General features: G+C 47.6%; 2 protein-coding genes across 2 annotated transcripts; one reads left to right on the forward strand and one right to left on the reverse strand.

Moving 5' to 3' along the window:
• Positions 1–234: 234 nt before the first annotated feature.
• On the reverse strand, positions 235–876 carry BDZ99DRAFT_517131 (uncharacterized protein; the record flags this gene model as incomplete). The annotated part of the gene is made up of 1 exon (XM_033725142.1): positions 235–876. One exon carries the CDS (start codon positions 874–876, stop codon positions 235–237), a length of 642 nt encoding a protein of 213 aa, XP_033579782.1.
• A 464-nt stretch (positions 877–1,340) lies between these two features.
• On the forward strand, positions 1,341–1,706 carry BDZ99DRAFT_353451 (uncharacterized protein; the record flags this gene model as incomplete). The annotated part of the gene is made up of 1 exon (XM_033714561.1): positions 1,341–1,706. A coding segment is annotated over one exon (366 nt), but the record flags the coding sequence as incomplete, so codon positions are not given.
• Positions 1,707–2,350: the final 644 nt, after the last annotated feature.

Below are 2,350 nucleotides of genomic sequence, written 5' to 3' on the forward strand. Positions count from 1 at the left end.
ATAGATGATAGCGTTTGGGTCTTTATCGGCGTCGCTGTCGCACTATTCGTAGGGATGGGATTTGCAGGTTTCACGATAAGGCGCCGACAACGGCGTGGCCTTCCAATAAATGAGCCCTGGCCTGCCTCAATTTCAACAACACGAAGTAGTCCCTGGGTACCTCCACGCCCCGTTCGATCATCGCGCAGGTGAGATAGAGTGATGGATTGGGAGAATTTGGCAAATAGATTGTATCTACATAATCTGAGAGAATCTTCTCTTCCTTTTAGTATCTGTGTCATCCTCCGCATGCTTCTCATCTTCCTTCTCATCCCTCTCATTATCCCCCTTATCCTCCTTATCCTCCTTATCCTCGTTAATCGTCAAAAGCATAGACGCCCTACGAGAGCGAGCGTAGTAGAGCTCAATGGCATCGCTGGCGTTGTTAAGATCCTCCTTAGGTACCCACGTGTCCTTCCACACAACTTTATACTCCACTTTCGATTCTGTCGTTCGATGTGCAACAATCTCCTGGACCTCCCAATCCTCTTCTCCATTTCCATTCTCATGGATGCTGGGATGTCCCTGGTTGGTTACATCGGCCGTAGTGACTCCAGGTTCGCGACGGGAAGATCTTAGTGGTTGAGGACGGACAGGTACAACGTCATTCTGTACCTCATAGGGCGTCTCATCCTGTCCCTCGTGGGATCTCTCGGCGTCAGAAGGATCTTCATACCAACTATACGGGGGCGAGGTTGCCTCGTAGTATGGAGAGATTGGGGATGGAGACGCTTCCTCGTCGATGCGAGAGAGAGGCATAGCAGGAGGATACGGAGATTGTGGGAGTCGACGGCTTCTGCGTAATCGAGGGCTATTCAGGAGGAATTGAACTGGCATAGTTGGTAGAGGAGCATTAGTGGGTGCACTTATATTGACGGCGTGCCTGGTGGGCGTCCAACAGTGCCGGTTGGGCGGCTAAATCGTCTACCTTCATGCCTAATGTATTTTTGGAGAACTAAAAACGCATTAGATAAATATAGCCTCAGGCTATTTTTAGCCGGACAATGAATCTTAATAAACCTTCTGTCGCGCCATCTTAATGATACTCCTACACTCCCTGGACCGTTAATCAAAAGCAACCCTCCAAGATGAAGATATATTGGGCCATTTCTGCTCTGTGTCTTGCTAGGAATATTCGTGGTGAGAATATCTCTATAGAAGTGCGGTAAGTTGCTGCCAGTATTTTGAAACCGCTTCTCCATATAACATTGGTGATTAGGCCCGATGACGTTGCTTTAGCAATTGACACACTAGCCACCCCAGGCTCGCTTAACGTTGATGTTGGTGTCGAGGTTATCCAGACGTCTACGGTTCCACCATCCACAACACATCTTGTCCAAGTCGGAGGACAAGGCAATCTTATATTCTCGCCGACTTACATCTCTGCACCAGTAGGGGATGTAATTCACTTTAAGTTCCTCAAACTCAACCACACACTGTCCCAGTCATCCCTAGAGGACCCATGCACTCCGAATAACGTATTCGACACGGGTTTTATCCACTTCAACCCCCAAAATCGCACCGACTATGCTTTAGATTTTCTTATCCAGAATTCGAATCCCCAGTGGTTTTTCTGTCGACAAGAAATTCCCCTTTCTCATTGCCATGCAGGCATGGTTTTTGCAATCAATCCGGGATCAAATATGGACGAATTCCTTGTAAATGCAAAGCCGTCCGATTCCAGGAAGGAAACTATTAGGTTCTCGTTAATTACGAGCGGTAGCTTGCTGATAACCTCTCTTCAATCATCCAAAACCATTTCTTCCGTTGCTGGAAATCGCTGTGCTACCAGCATCTCTTCATTTAACACCATTTTCGATTGGTCTGATTCCGCCCACAACTGGACGCCTTCTCCTGTTCAAGCAGTTTCAACTGGTGTTGGAACACATTGGACTGCTCCAACTGCTGGAACTGCATGGGGCGGGACCGGCACCAGTAGGCTGTCACTTCCAAGCGTCAATGTCATCGGGCTACCAAGTATTCAGTCGTCGCTTCAGTTTTTGAATGGGGGGGATTCCGTCAAAGCCGTCTTCACTAGTCTCTCCTTTTTAGTTCTTCTGGCTATTGTTTAGTACATTTTGTCTTTCCCTATAGCATATGTAGTCAATTTACCTCGCCACTATATATTCTGACGTTTAACTTCAAAGGCCGATTCACCTCTTAGTTTGCTGCCCCGATGTTCTCCCGTCTAACTTGTACCCGTTCTTTCGAAATGGTGATAATAATCTTAGGGGACTAAGTTACTAATCGTACACCCCCTAATTCCTAGACATACACCCCCTTTTCACTACACGTACACCCCCTCCCCCCC

The sequence above is a fragment of the Mytilinidion resinicola genome (assembly GCF_010093595.1).
Source record: "Mytilinidion resinicola strain CBS 304.34 unplaced genomic scaffold BDZ99scaffold_5, whole genome shotgun sequence".
NCBI classification, from domain to species: Eukaryota; Fungi; Ascomycota; class Dothideomycetes; order Mytilinidiales; family Mytilinidiaceae; genus Mytilinidion; species Mytilinidion resinicola.